The sequence below is a fragment of the Ostrea edulis genome, chromosome 3 (genome assembly GCF_947568905.1).
Source record: "Ostrea edulis chromosome 3, xbOstEdul1.1, whole genome shotgun sequence".
Classification (NCBI taxonomy): domain Eukaryota; kingdom Metazoa; phylum Mollusca; class Bivalvia; order Ostreida; family Ostreidae; genus Ostrea; species Ostrea edulis.
This window is the reverse complement of record NC_079166.1, coordinates 97,623,916-97,638,905: the sequence shown is the minus strand read 5'-3', so window position 1 is coordinate 97,638,905 and position 14,990 is coordinate 97,623,916. Positions and strand designations below refer to the sequence as shown.

The 14,990-nt window shown below is 39.4% G+C and overlaps 1 protein-coding gene across 8 annotated transcripts in view; it reads right to left on the bottom strand.

Moving 5' to 3' along the window:
• Positions 1-14,990, bottom strand: part of LOC125677683 (protein mono-ADP-ribosyltransferase PARP4-like) — a 162,474-nt gene that overhangs the window by 117,203 nt on the left and 30,281 nt on the right. For all 8 annotated transcript variants that reach the window (XM_056159644.1, XM_056159648.1, XM_056159645.1 and 5 more), the window contains exons 14-18: positions 13,367-13,497; positions 10,511-10,735; positions 5,962-6,132; positions 5,425-5,535; positions 2,812-2,943 (exon numbers count right to left, since the gene is read on the bottom strand). In XM_056159644.1, coding sequence (XP_056015619.1) covers positions 2,812-2,943; positions 5,425-5,535; positions 5,962-6,132; positions 10,511-10,735; positions 13,367-13,497 — 770 coding nt within the window. The remainder of the gene's footprint in view (positions 1-2,811; positions 2,944-5,424; positions 5,536-5,961; positions 6,133-10,510; positions 10,736-13,366; positions 13,498-14,990) is intronic.

Genomic DNA, 14,990 nt, shown 5'->3' with positions numbered 1-14,990 from the left:
TGATTGCCCACAGTGTGGTGTGTGTATCAGTGATTCCTCACAGTGTGGTGTGTGTATCAGTGATTCCTCACAGTGTGGTGTGTGTATCAGTGATTCCTCACAGTGTGGTGTGTGTATCAGTGATTCCTCACAGTGTGGTGTGTGTATCAGTGATTCCTCACAGTGTGGTGTATGTATCAGTGATTCCTCACAGTGTGGTGTGTGTATCAGTGATTCCTCACAGTGTGGTGTATGTATCAGTGATTCCTCACAGTGTGGTGTATGTATCAGTGATTCCTCACAGTGTGGTGTGTGTATCAGTGATTCCTCACAGTGTGGTGTATGTATCAGTGATTCCTCACAGTGTGGTGTTTGTATCAGTGATTCCTCACAGTGTGGTGTTTGTATCAGTGATTCCCCACAGTGTGGTGTGTGTATCAGTGATTCCTCACAGTGTGGTGTGTGTATCAGTGATTCCTCACAGTGTGGTGTATGTATCAGTGATTCCTCACAGTGTGGTGTGTGTATCAGTGATTCCTCACAGTGTGGTGTGTGTATCAGTGATTCCCCACAGTGTGGTGTGTGTATCAGTGATTCCTCACAGTGTGGTGTGTGTAACAGTGATTCCTCAGTGTGGTGTGTGTATCAGTGATTCCTCACAGTGTGGTGTGTGTATCAGTGATTCCTCACAGTGTGGTGTGTGTATCAGTGATTCCTCACAGTGTGGTGTGTGTATCAGTGATTCCCCACAGTGTGGTGTATGTATCAGTGATTCCTCACAGTGTGGTGTGTGTAACAGTGATTCCTCAGTGTGGTGTGTGTATCAGTGATTCCTCACAGTGTGGTGTTTGTATCAGTGATTCCCCACAGTGTGGTGTGTGTATCAGTGATTCCTCACAGTGTGGTGTGTGTATCAGTGATTCCTCACAGTGTGGTGTGTGTATCAGTGATTCCTCACAGTGTGGTGTGTGTATCAGTGATTCCTCACAGTGTGGTGTGTGTATCAGTGATTCCTCACAGTGTGGTGTGTGTATCAGTGATTCCTCACAGTGTGGTGTGTGTATCAGTGATTCCTCACAGTGTGGTGTGTGTATCAGTGATTCCTCACAGTGTGGTGTGTGTATCAGTGATTGCCCACAGTGTGGTGTGTGTATCAGTGATTCCTCACAGTGTGGTGTGTGTATCAGTGATTCCTCACAGTGTGGTGTATGTATCAGTGATTCCTCACAGTGTGGTGTGTGTATCAGTGATTCCTCACAGTGTGGTGTATGTATCAGTGATTCCTCACAGTGTGGTGTTTGTATCAGTGATTCCCCACAGTGTGGTGTGTGTATCAGTGATTCCTCACAGTGTGGTGTATGTATCAGTGATTCCTCACAGTGTGGTGTGTGTATCAGTGATTCCTCACAGTGTGGTGTGTGTATCAGTGATTCCCCACAGTGTGGTGTATGTATCAGTGATTCCTCACAGTGTGGTGTTTGTATCAGTGATTCCCCACAGTGTGGTGTGTGTATCAGTGATTCCTCACAGTGTGGTGTGTGTATCAGTGATTCCTCACAGTGTGGTGTGTGTATCAGTGATTCCTCACAGTGTGGTGTGTGTATCAGTGATTCCTCACAGTGTGGTGTGTGTATCAGTGATTCCTCACAGTGTGGTGTGTGTATCAGTGATTCCTCACAGTGTGGTGTGTGTATCAGTGATTCCTCACAGTGTGGTGTGTGTATCAGTGATTCCTCACAGTGTGGTGTGTGTATCAGTGATTCCTCACAGTGTGGTGTGTGTATCAGTGATTCCTCACAGTGTGGTGTGTGTATCAGTGATTCCTCACAGTGTGGTGTTTGTATCAGTGATTCCTCAGTGTGGTGTATGTATCAGTGATTCCTCACAGTGTGGTGTATGTATCAGTGATTCCTCACAGTGTGGTGTGTGTATCAGTAATTCCTCACAGTGTGGTGTATGCATCAGTGATTCCTCACAGTGTGGTGTGTTTATCAGTGATTCCTCACAGTGTGGTGTGTGTATCAGTGATTCCTCACAGTGTGGTGTGTGTATCAGTGATTCCTCACAGTGTGGTGTATGTATCAGTGATTCCTCACAGTGTGGTGTGTGTATCAGTGATTGCCCACAGTGTGGTGTGTGTATCAGTGATTCCTCACAGTGTGGTGTGTGTATCAGTGATTCCTCACAGTGTGGTGTGTGTATCAGTGATTCCTCACAGTGTGGTGTGTGTATCAGTGATTGCCCACAGTGTGGTGTGTGTATCAGTGATTCCTCACAGTGTGGTGTGTGTATCAGTGATTCCTCACAGTGTGGTGTTTGTATCAGTGATTCCTCACAGTGTGGTGTGTGTATCAGTGATTCCTCACAGTGTGGTGTGTGTATCAGTGATTCCTCACAGTGTGGTGTGTGTATCAGTGATTCCTCACAGTGTGGTGTGTGTATCAGTGATTCCTCACAGTGTGGTGTGTGTATCAGTGATTCCTCACAGTGTGGTGTGTGTATCAGTGATTCCTCACAGTGTGGTGTGTGTATCAGTGATTCCTCACAGTGTGGTGTGTGTATCAGTGATTCCTCACAGTGTGGTGTGTGTATCAGTGATTCCTCACAGTGTGGTGTGTGTATCAGTGATTCCTCACAGTGTGGTGTGTGTATCAGTGATTCCTCACAGTGTGGTGTGTGTATCAGTGATTCCTCACAGTGTGGTGTGTGTATCAGTGATTCCTCACAGTGTGGTGTGTGTATCAGTGATTCCTCACAGTGTGGTGTGTGTATCAGTGATTCCTCACAGTGTGGTGTGTGTATCAGTGATTCCTCACAGTGTGGTGTGTATACCTGAGATTCTCCTTCATCTGTCTCTACCCACATCCGTGGGACATGTATCTCAGCTAAACCAATCAAAAGCTGGAAGCCATCATTAATTGTCTGCTCATCTTTCATCCTCACCACAGCCTTCGTGGCAGTTTTCTACAAAATGTTTAATGACAATCTCATACACAATGACTTCTAAATATCTTATATTTAACAAAGGTACATACAGGTCTCTACAAAAAGTCATTTACTATGGGCTTTAAAAACAGTTCTCCAGATAATGTCACAGTTAGCACAATCTTAGTTCTCTACAGAGTGTCACAGTTACCACAATCTTAGTTCTCTACAGAGTGTCATAGTTACCACAATCTTAGTTCTTTGTAGAGTGTTACAGTTACCACAATCTTAGATCTCTACAGAGTGTCACAGTTACCACAATCATAGTGGTAGCTCTATACAGAATGTCACAGTTACCACAATCTTAATTCTCTGTAGAGTGTCACAGTTACCACAATCTTAGTTCTCTACAGAGTGTCATAGTTACCACAATCTTAGTTCTCTACAGAGTGTCACAGTTACCACAATCTTAGTTCTCTACAGAGTGTCACAGTTACCACAATTTTAGATCTCTATAGAGTGTCAGTTACCACAATCTTAGCGGTAGTTCTCTAGAGAGTGTAACAGTTACCATAATCTTAGTTCTCCACAGAGTGACAGTTACGACAATCTTAGTTCTCTACAGAGTGTCACAGTTACCACAATCATAATTCTCTACAGTGTCACAGTTACCACAATCTTAGTTCTCTATAGAGTGTCACAGTTACCACAATCTTAATTCTCTAACCTGTCACAGTTACCACAATCTTAGTTCTCTATAGAATGTCAGTTACCACAATCTTAGTGGTAGTTCTATACAGAGTGTCACAGTTACCACAATCTTAGTTCTCTACAGAATGTCACAGTTACCACAATCTTAGTTCTCTACAGAGTGTCACAGTTACCACAATCTTAGTTCTCTACAGAGTGTCACAGTTACCACAATTTTAGATCTCTATAGAGTGTCAGTTACCACAATCTTAGCGGTAGTTCTCTAGAGAGTGTAACAGTTACCACAATCTTAGTTCTCCACAGAGTAACAGTTACGACAATCTTAGTTCTCTACAGAGTGTCACAGTTACCACAATCATAATTCTCTACAGTGTCACAGTTACCACAATCTTAGTTCTCTATAGAGTGTCACAGTTACCACAATCTTAATTCTCTACACTGTCACAGTTACCACAATCTTAGTTCTCTATAGAATGTCAGTTACCACAATCTTAGTGGTAGTTCTATACAGAGTGTCACAGTTACCACAATCTTAGTTCTCAACAGAATGTCACAGTTACTACAATCTTAGTTCTCTACAGAGTGTCACAGTTACTACAATCTTAGATTTCTACTGAGTGTCACAGTTACCACAATCTTAAATCTCTACAGAGTATCACAGTTACCACAATCTTAGATCTCTACAGAGTGTCACAGTTACCACAATCTCAATTCTCTACAGTGTCACAGTTACTACAATCTTAGTTCTCTAAAGAGTGTCACAGTTATACAACCTTAGCTCTCTACAGAATGTCATAGTTACCATAATCTTAGTTCTTTACAGAGTGTCACAGTTACCACAATCTTAGTGGTAGTTCTCTACAGAATGTCACAGTTACAACAATCTTAGTTCTCTACAGAGTGTCACAGTTATACAACCTTAGCTCTCTACAGAATGTCATAGTTACCATAATCTTAGTTCTTTACAGAGTGTCACAGTTACCACAATCTTAGTGGTAGTTCTCTACAGAGTGTCACAGTTACCACAATCTTAGTTCTCTACAGAGTGTCACAGTTACCACAATCTTAGATCTCTACAGAGTGTCACAGTTACCACAATCTTAGTGGTAGTTCTCTACAGAGTGTCACAGTTACCACAATCTTAATTCGCTACAGTGTGACAGTTACTACAATCTTAGTTCTCTATAGAATGTCACAGTTATGACAATCTTAGTGGTACTTCTCTACAGAGTGTCACAGTTACCACAATCTTAGTTCTCTATAGAGTGTCACAGTTACCACAATCCTAGTTCTCTATAGAATGTCACAGTTACCACAATCTTAGTGGTAGTTCTCTACAGAGTGTCACAGTTACTACAATCTTAGTTCTCTACAGAGTGTCACAGTTACCACAATCTTAGTTCTCTACAGAGTGTCATAGTTACCACAATCTTAGTTCTCTACAGAGTGTCATAGTTACCACAATCTTAGATCTCTACAGAGTGTCACAGTTACCACAATCATAGTGGTAGCTCTATACAGAGTGTCACAGTTACCACAATCTTAGTTCATTGTTTAATAGACATCACCTGTCAGTACATTGTGTAATAGACCTTGACCAGTATTTTATTTGATGGACATTACCTTGACCAGTATCTTATTTGATGGACATTACCTTGACCAGTATTTTATTTGATGGACATTACCTTGATCAGCATTTTATCAGATGTACATTACATTGACCAGTATTTTATCAGATGGACATTACCTTGACCAGTACTTTATGTGATGGACATTACCTTGACCAGTACTATATCTGATAAACATTACCTTGACCAGTACTTTGTGTGTTGGACATTCGAGACTTCTGATGTCGAATGGCATGTCAATATACACGTCTATACTGCAGTCTGTTTCCGACACCTGCACTGTGTCCCAGTCCTGGAAACAAGGGGAGATAAGTCAGATCATTAAATTCCCTTTCCTTCTCTTCACCTCACATCAACTAATGTTACATTTACCATTACTGCACATATAATGCAATGAATGTACGTGTTATAATTGCTACAGTGCTGTAGTGAAAACTTGTTCATAAACAGGAGATGTACTTCAGTCCACCGAGATATATATCTCAAACTTCCACTGCAGTTCTCTCTCTCTCTCTCTCTCTCTCTCTCTCTCTCTCTCTCTCTCTCTTTGTGTCAGAATGAAGTTTTTCCTTATATTTCTATTTTACACAACACTGACTGTGTTTCTTTGACTTTATGAGAACTTTTTTCTGTTTACAATTTTACCATTCAATACACACGTGAAACTGAAGATTCTACTTCAATATGAACACAGAGCATCATTCTGTAAATCACAGACCTTGTCTTTAAATTCCGGAGCATCTACATATTTTTTTTTCCATGGCGCCACGCTCCCTGGGAGACGGAAATTGATCAATTCACCATCCACCTGAAGTTCCGTGACGTAGGTGATTTTAATGATGACCACCGCCTGCGGGGGAAGGTTTCCAACACTCACGGTAAACACTTCCTGAAACAAGCCAACAGAAAAAAACATGTACTTACAACATGTAAACCCTGTAATTCAAACAGCCACTTGCCCCCTCCCCTAATATATTTGTTTTACATTCCATCGAGAATTTTTCACTCCTATTGAGACATCACCAGCTGAAGGTGAAGTACCACAAATTTAGACCTATGCTTAGCGCTCAGAGTCGTAGCAGTGAGGTTTCTTTATTGTGCCAACACCTGCTGCAACTGTACACAGGACCTCTGTTTTTAAGGTCGTTATGGAAAGACCCGTGATTCTCACTTCTAAAGGCCAAGCGTTTGGCAAAGGAACAATCACTGCCTACATGTATATTTACATCTTTAGTTTGAAGGAACAATCACTGCCTACATGTATATTTACATCTTTAGTTTGAAGGAACAATCACTGCCTACATGTATATTTACATCTTTAGTTTGATGTGGCCATGGCACAAGCAAGACTCGAACTCCTGAATACGAAGCACACACTCTACCACTGAGCTACAGTGACCGGTCCCTAATGTTACCACTGAGCTACAGTGACCGGTCCCTAATGTTACCACTGAGCTACAGTGAGCAGTCCCTAATGTTTACACTCTACCACTGAGCTACAGTGAGCAGTCCCTAATGTTTACACTCTACCTCTGAGCTACAGTGAATAGTCCCTAATGTTACCACTGAGCTACAATGACCGGTCCCTAATGTTTACACTCTACCACTGAGCTACAGTGACCGGTCCCTAATGTTTACAGTCTACCACTGAGCTACAGTGACCGGTCCCTAATGTTACCACTGAGCTACAGTGACCAGTCCCTAATGTTTACACTCTACCTCTGAGCTACAGTGACCGGTCCCTAATGTTTACACTCTACCACTGAGCTACAGTGACCGGTCCCTAATGTTTACACTCTACCACTGAGCTACAGTGACCAGTCCCTAATGTTTACACTCTACCTCTGAGCTACAGTGAATAGTCCCTAATGTTACCACTGAGCTACAGTGACTGGTCCCTAATGTTTACACTCTACTACTGAGCTACAGTGACCGGTCCCTAATGTTTACACTCTACCACTGAGCTACAGTGACCGGTCCCTAATGTTTACACTCTACCACTGAGCTACAGTGACCGGTCCCTAATGTTTACACTCTACCACTGAGCTACAGTGACTAGTCCCTAATGTTTACACTCTACCACTGAGCTACAGTGACCAGTCCCTAATGTTACCACTCAGCTACAGTGACCAGTCCCTAATGTTACCACTCAGCTACAGTGACCAGTCCATAATGTTTACACTCTACCACTGAGCTACAGTGACTGGTCCCTAATGTTTACACTTTACCACTGAGCTACAGTGAATAGTCCCTAATGTTTACACTCTACCACTGAGCTACAGTGAATAGTCCCTAATGTTACCACTGAGCTACAGTGACTGGTCCCTAATGTTTACACTCTACCACTGAGCTACAGTGAATAGTCCCTAATGTTACCACTGAGCTACAGTGACCGGTCCCTAATGTTTACACTCTACCACTGAGCTACACTGACCGGTTCCTAATGTTACCACTGAGCTACAGTGACCGGTCCCTAATGTTTACACTCTACCACTGAGCTACAGTGACCGGTCCCTAATGTTTACACTCTACCACTGAGCTACAGTGACCGGTCCCTAATGTTTACACTCTACCATTGAGCTACAGTGAATAGTCCCTAATGTTACCACTGAGCTACAGTGACCGGTCCCTAATGTTACCACTGAGCTACAGTGACCAGTCCCTAATGTTTACACTCTACCGCTGAGCTACAGTGACTGGTCCCTAATGTTTACACTCTACCACTGAGCTACAGTGAATAGTCCCTAATGTTTACACTCTACCACTGAGCTACAGTGAATAGTCCCTAATGTTACCACTGAGCTACAGTGACCGGTCCCTAATGTTTACACTCTACCACTGAGCTACAGTGACCGGTCCCTAATGTTTACACTCTACCATTGAGCTACAGTGAATAGTCCCTAATGTTATCACTGAGCTACAGTGACCGGTCCCTAATGTTACCACTGAGCTACAGTGACCAGTCCCTAATGTTTACACTCTACCACTGAGCTACAGTGACTGGTCCCTAATGTTTACACTCTACCACTGAGCTACAGTGAATAGTCCCTAATGTTTACACTCTACCACTGAGCTACAGTGAATAGTCCCTAATGTTACCACTGAGCTACAGTGACCGGTCCCTAATGTTTACACTCTACCACTGAGCTACAGTGACTGGTCCCTAATGTTTACACTCTACCACTGAGCTACAGTGACCGGTCCCTAATGTTTACACTCTACCACTGAGCTACAGTGACAGGTCCCTAATGTTTACACTCTACCACTGAGCTACAGTGACCGGTCCCTAATGTTTACACTCTACCACTGAGCTACAGTGACCAGTCCCTAATGTTACCACTGAGCTACAGTGACTAGTCCCTAATGTTTACACTGAGCTACAGTGACCGGTCCCTAATGTTTACACTGAGCTACAGTGACCGGTCCCTAATGTTTACACTGAGCTACAGTGACCACACAGCGGGGTTAAGGTGTCCCGGGTAAAATAACAAGCAATAACAGCATATTCATATAAAAGTAAGATTCTTTCAAGCGTCGCATATTTTTAGTAAAAATCGTTTGTCAATACATTAACAAACATTGTATCACGTGGGGAAATCCTTTGCTTACCTATTACGTCGTCATACAAGTGACGTAGAGCTATTTTTATCCGCTAGACTTTTAGCTGTTTATCACCTCGTTCCAGGTGAAAGATGCACTCAAACCATTTGCAGCTTGGGCTTGATATGTCGACATTAATATAGTAAATTTAAAGAGTGATACGGATCGGTACAATATCCTCTCAAATATAGCAATTTCCATAATCTCAACTCAAATGTTGGGCATTTTCCACATTCACATCCAAATCGTATCTAAACGAGGCAAAATATTGTACTTTCCGTATCAAAATCCTAAATCTGCAACTAGTTACCTTTCTGAATATGCCTAGGTCGAAATAAAATATCGTCATCTTTCACCTGTAACGAGTCGATATGTACATGCGTTGGTTTTCTTTATTCTAAATGACTATACACATCGGGGGCGATATCAAGGTCACAAAGTGATGTAAAGATTACTTTACAGTCTTTCGTTCACATATTATATATAAATATATGAGACTTATATATTATTGAAGAAATTTAGGGGGGGGGGATCATCTGACAAACAGATTAAAACACGTACAGCTTGAACACTAGATAACGGCAATAAATAGCGAGAAAATATTATGACATTTTCCCCGTGATACAACTATAGACCTGTACGTCGTGACGTACTTTTATATTGTGACGTCATATAGTATGAAGTGCACCGAGGTACATTTTATGATGATTATTTTAACTTTACTCGGGACACCTTAACCCTGCTGCGCAGTCCCTAATGTTTACACTACCACTGAACTACAGTGACCTGTCCCTAATCTTTTCTTCACATGTTTTCTCCAAATGAATCACAATTAAATTACATCATAGGGATGTGTTAAAACTCTAAATTTTTGTTCACATAACATTTCATGAAGTGATCTGTAATTTACACCATAAAAATACATTTCCCATAACATTAACAAATTCAAATAAATAAAAAGTGGAACCACAATGTAAACTATCAAACTTCAGGCTGAATCATTGACTAACTGATTTCTTCATAAACAAATCAAATTCAAGCAGTATTTGGTACTTCCTCTAAAACTTGTGACATTTTCCCCAACAACATATACACATGTATTTAAAGGCTTTAATGTTGTCATGAGAAGATTCATTGTGACATCATACAAAACAAAAGTGTCATGAGATGCTTCCCTGTAGGATGAATTTCCTTGTCCTGGTCCAAGAGATACACCCCTCATACATTTACAGTATTTTTTGACTTACAGGCATTTCCTCGTCCTGGTCCATGCCCCTCCCATATTTACAGCATTTTAAAAAGTATATTTAAAGTATTTTTTTTAAAGTATATTTACAGTATTTTTTAAAATATATTTACGGTTGTTGTTTTTTTGGGGTATATTTACAGTATTTTTTGTGTGTATATTTACAATAATTTTTAAAAGTATATTTACAGTATTTTTAGTATATTTACAGTATTTCTCAGTAGATTTACAGTATTTTAAAGTATATTTACAGTATTTTAAAAGCATATTTACAGTATTTTAAAAGTATATTTACAGTATTTTTAAAGTATATTTACAGTATTTCTTAAATATATTTACAGTATTTTAAAAGTATATTTACAGTATTTTAAAGTATATTTACAATATTTTTAAAGTATATTTCCTGGATTTTTTGACTTACAGGCGTTTCCTCGTCCTGGTCCATGAGATACGCTCCGTGTCCCTCCTGTATGGCCTGCTTGTATTCTTTGTGGGCGGTCTCCTTCTCTTTGACCTCCCCTATAATGTGTTTACCGTTAATGAAGGCCTCAAACCCACACACTGCGGCCATGTCATCCAACGGAAACACGTATTTAGCCTCCAGGGCTTGGTCACTCATGTTGTAATATTCCTGTAGGACTACAACCTGACAAAAGGATTAGTGGTATTCTTGTAGGACTACAGACAAAAGGATTAGTGGTATTCTTGTAGGACTACAGACAAAAGGATTAGTGGTATTCTTGTAGGACTACAGACAAAAGGATTAGTGGTATTACTGTAGGACTACAGACAAAAGGATTAGTGGTATTCTAGTAGGACTACAGACAAAAGGATTAGTGGTATTCTTGTAGGACTACAGACAAAAGGATTTGTGGTATTACTGTAGGACTACATACAAAAGGATTAGTAGTATTCTTGTATGACTACAGACAAAAGGATTAGTGGTATTCTTGTAGGACTACAGACAAAAGGATTTGTGGTATTACTGTAGGACTACATACAAAAGGATTAGTAGTATTCTTGTATGACTACAGACAAAAGGATTAGTGGTATTACTGTAGGACTACAGACAAAAGGATTTGTGGTATTACTGTAGGACTACATACAAAAGGATTAGTAGTATTCTTGTAGGACTACAGACAAAAGGATTAGTGGTATTACTGTAGGACTACAGACAAAAGGATTTGTGGTATTACTGTAAGACTACAGACAAAAGGATTAGTAGTATTCTTGTAGGACTACAACCTGACAAAAGGATTAGTGGTATTACTGTAGGACTACAGACAAAAGGATTAGTAGTATTCTTGTAGGACTACAACCTGACAAAAGGATTAGTTGTACTAGAAACATTGTATACACTAAGGTTATACAAGTATTGAATTTCACATTATAGTGAGTCATTTGACAAAAACATGTACAGAGACATAGCTGGAATGGAGCACAACAGTCTAGCAATATAGCTTCATCTACATTAACGATCATCGCCACTATAGTCTAGCAATATAGCTACATCTACATCAACAATAATCTCCACAACAGTCTAGCAATATAGCTTCATCTACATCAACAATCACCTCCACTATAGCCTAGCAATATAACTACATCAACAATCATCTCCACTTTAGTCTAGCAATATAGCTACATCTACAATCACCTCCACTATAGTCTAGCAATATAGCTACATCAACAATCATCTTCACTATAGTCTAGCAATATAGCTACAACTACATCAACAATCACCTCCACTTTAGTCTAGCAATATAGCTACATCTACAATCACTTCCACTATAGTCTAGCAATATAGCTACATCTACAATCATCTCCACTATAGTCTAGCAATATAACTACATCAACAATTATCTCTACTATAGTCTAGCAATATAGCTATATCTACATCAACAATCACCTCCACTACAGTCTAGCAATATAGCTACATCTTCATCAACAATCACCTCCACTATAGTCTAGCAATATAGCTACATCTTCATCAACAATCATCTTCACTATAGTCTAGCAATATAGCTACATCAACAATCATCTCCACTATAGCCTAGCAATATAACTACATCAACAATCATCTCCACTATAGTCTAGCAATATAGCTACATCAACAATTACCTCCACTATAGTCTAGCAATATAGCTACATCAACAATCATCTCCACTATAGTCTAGTAATATAAATACATCAACAATCATCTTCACTATAGTCTAGCAATATAAATACATCAACAATCACCTCCACTATAGTCTAGCAATATAGCTACATCAACAATCACCTCCACTATAGTCTAGCAATATAGCTACATCAACAATCATCTTCACTATAGTCTAGCAATATAACTACATCAACAATCATCTTCACTATAGTCTAGCAATATAACTACATCAACAATTACCTCCACTATAGTCTAGCAATATAGCTACATCAACAATCATCTCCACTACAGTCTAACAATATAGCTACATCAACAATTACTTCCACTATAGTCTAGCAATATAGCTACACCAACATCAAAAATCACCTCCACTACAGTCTAGCAATATAGCTACACCAACATCAACAATCACCTCCACTACAGTCTAGCAATATAGCTACATCAACAATCATCTTCACTATAGTCTAGCAATATAGCTACATCAACAATCACCTCCGCTATAGTCTAGCAATATAGCTACATCAACAATTATCTTCACTATAGTCTAGCAATATAGCTACATCAACAATCACCTCCGCTATAGTCTAGCAATATAGCTACATCTACAATCATCTCCACTATAGTCTAGCAATATAGCTACAACTACATCAACAATCACCTCCACTATAGTCTAGCAATATAGCTACATCTACAATCACCTCCACTATAGTCTAACAATATAGCTACATCAACAATCATCTTCACTATAGTCTAGCAATATAGCTACATCAACAATCACCTTCACTATAGTCTAGCAATATAGCTACATCAACAATCATCTTCACTATAGTCTAGCAATATAGCTACATCAACAATCACCTCCACTATAGTCTAGCAATATAGCTACATCTGCAATCACCTCCACTATAGTCTAGCAATATAGCTTCATCTACATCAACAATCATCTCCACTATAGTCTAGCAATATAGCTACATCTTCATCAACAATCACCTTAAAATAGCATTAGCAATATAGCTACTAAGATTGCAGTCTCTGACATAATTGTAATATGTTTTGCTTGCTTTACCTCCCCAGCTAAATCCACTCTGACATAATTATAACATGTTGTGCTTGCTTTACCTCCCCAGCTAAATCCTTCAACTTTGCACGGATGTGGGCTTCCCTTAAAGAGACAGGAGTGTCATCCTTGGATACCAATCCGACCTTGACCTTAGTCAGTGGGTCCTTGACATTCTGAACGTCACTGATGTCTGAAAAACAGTGAAACATCTCAGTCATGTTTCATACAATCGATCATCAGAGGTCAGAAAAACATCCAAAGTACATTGGTCTTATTTCAAATAAACAAACAAAAAAGACAACAGAAAAAAATGCCACCATGTAAAGTGGAGGAATGATGCTTAATACAAATAATTTAAAAAATGAAATTATTAATTTGATACAAAATTTAATACAATGCATATTACTTTCAATGTTAAAATAACATAAAAGCATTCCTTATAGACATATTGTAGACGTGATTAAGCATTCCTTATAGACATGTTGTAGATGTGATAGACATGTTGTAGATGTGATAGGAATGCTGTAGATGTGATAGACATGTGGTAGATGTGATATACATGCTGTAGATGTGATAGACATGCTGTAGATGTGATAGACATGCTGTAGATGTGGTAGACATGTTGTAGATGTGATAGACATGTTGTAGATGTGGTAGGAATGCTGTAGATGTGATAGACATGTTGTAGATGTGACAGACATGCTGTAGATGTGATAGGCATGCTGTAGATGTGGTAGACATGTTGTAGATGTGGTAGACATGTTGTAGATGTGATAGACATGTGGTAGATGTGATAGGCATGCTGTAGATGTGATAGACATGCTGTAGATGTGATAGACATGTGGTAGATGTGATAGGCATGCTGTAGATGTGACAGACATGTTGTAGATGTGATAGACATGTTGTAGATGTGATAGACATGCTGTAGATGTGATAGACATGTTGTAGATGTGATAGACATGTTGTAGATGTGGTAGACATGTTGTAGATGTGATAGACATGTTGTAGATGTGATTAAGCATTCCTTATAGGCATGCTGTAGATGTGACAGACATGTTGTAAATGTGATATACAGTACCCGCAACGTTATTCTTGACATTCCTATCGTGCGTGTATCCTATCGTATCGTGCGTGTATCCTATTGTATCGTGCGTGTATCCTATCCTATCGTGTATCAGGTTTTCCGTTTTCTATCGTGTTTTGCGTTTATCAGGTCTATCGTGTATCGTATTTTGCATGTATCAGATTTTCCGTTTATCATGAAAATCATTTATCGTGTAGCTTCGGAAACTATTGGGATCGTATATTAAATCTAATGAAAAAGTAAGATACTTTCCGAAAGCTTTATTCGTTTTGTTAAAGAAGCTATTTTTAGGAATCGAGGAAAGACAGTATTTTTGAAAGAGAACATAAAGCTGTTAATTTTAAGGCAGAAAAAGAGCTATATGCCTGTCCAGAGATGGTGAAAATCTATCACAATTTCATTCTAAGTAGTCTGGAAAATAGGCAGTGGTTTGCCGAGCAAACCGAGGACAGTAAAACTGAAAGCTCCTTCATCTGGAGTTCATAAACATTTCCTTGTCTAGGAACATTATTTGTAATTAACACTAACAAAGAAATAGAAAGTTTCGATCTGAAAGGAAAAATCAGTAAATTACATTGTTTATTACATATATTTTAATA